Source organism: Emiliania huxleyi (genome assembly GCF_000372725.1).
Source record: "Emiliania huxleyi CCMP1516 unplaced genomic scaffold EMIHUscaffold_656, whole genome shotgun sequence".
Taxonomy (NCBI): domain Eukaryota; phylum Haptophyta; order Isochrysidales; family Noelaerhabdaceae; genus Emiliania; species Emiliania huxleyi.
Window position 1 is genome coordinate 8,168 of NW_005197083.1, and position 1,212 is coordinate 9,379.

A 1,212-nucleotide genomic window follows, 5' to 3' on the forward strand; every position below is an offset into this window, starting at 1 on the left:
AGCGATTGCGGCTGCGGAGCACGCTGCGTGGTCTCCTTGACGAGGCATCTTGCGTAGGGCGACCCCGGCATCGGCAGCACGTGGGAGACGCTCGAAGTGTGGAGACGGCAGCGCGTCATCCTCCGAGAGCTCTTCAGCTGCCGCTGCAGGAAATCGTACCCGGTACAGGCCGCCTGCCAGCTGCACCGAGCCATGCACGCCTCCTCCTCGAGATCCCACACTTCGGTCGAGGCGGCCGTTTGCGCTGAGCACACACCGTCAGAGCGCCGGCCCGACGCTGTCCGCCATCGCACAAGAGGGTTGTGAGAAATGCCGAGGGAGAACATGTCGGCGCGAACAGGCGGGCTGCTGCTTTGTCTCTCACCCAGTCGTGGTCGGCGTGCTTTGAGCCGGGAGCACGATGACCCGGCGTTTTTTTTAGATTTAGAGACTCTCTTTTTTTATGGGATCTTTCCTCCCTTTTTATGAGTAGACCGGAGCAAATAGCCAGCCGAGCAGAAGAAGGTGGAGCGCGGCCGACCACTCAAAATAGGCACAAGCGACTCCGGTGGCGGATGCCGAGCCCGCGAGCCCCAGGAGGTGCTCCGACCCTACGTTGGAGACAAAGAGCGAAAGCCCTACCGCTGGCCAGCGCATACTGCGGCCCGCGAGGAAGAAAGATTCTGCTTCGTCCTGCCCACCGCCATCGCCGCCGCCGCGAGCCCAGAAGATGATGCCGACGGCGGCCATGCCGACAAAATAAAGGGCAATGAGATGTCGATCGCCTCAAGGGTGACCGGCATCACGCAGGTGTCCTGTCGCCCCGGTGTGCTCGGTGTGCTACGCGCAGCAATTCCACCAGCCGTGTGCCCACAGCTCGGTGTGCTCCACAGCTCCGCCTCCACCACACACAGTTGAGTTGGTTTGTTTTCTTTTTCTCCATCGTCCAATGAACTGACATCTCCCTTGAGTGCGAGTTAGGGCTAGCAGTAGGCCGCTAGCCTGTGAGGAGGGCGTCCATAGACACCTCACTAGACCCACACACGGTCTCGTCCGTGCCTCGCCGGCCGGCGAGATTGCTAGAGGCGGAGCGGTCTGCTCTAGTCTCACATGTTACTTCCTGCCGTCTGTTGTTTGTTGTGCCCTTGTTTGTTCTCTTGGCACCTTGGAGTGCTGGGGGGGGCGACAGGGAGGATGTCGCCTTGAGTTATGTGTACGCCTACTCAGGGTGTG

General features: G+C 60.8%; 1 protein-coding gene across 1 annotated transcript in view; it reads right to left on the reverse strand.

Annotated features, from left to right (window-relative positions):
* Nucleotides 1–119, reverse strand: part of EMIHUDRAFT_248326 (hypothetical protein) — a gene marked incomplete at both ends in the record, with an annotated part of 1,854 nt that extends 1,735 nt beyond the window's left edge. The window contains one exon of the mRNA XM_005762925.1: nt 23–119. Coding sequence (XP_005762982.1) covers nt 23–119 — 97 coding nt within the window. The remainder of the gene's footprint in view (nt 1–22) is intronic.
* Nucleotides 120–1,212: the final 1,093 nt, after the last annotated feature.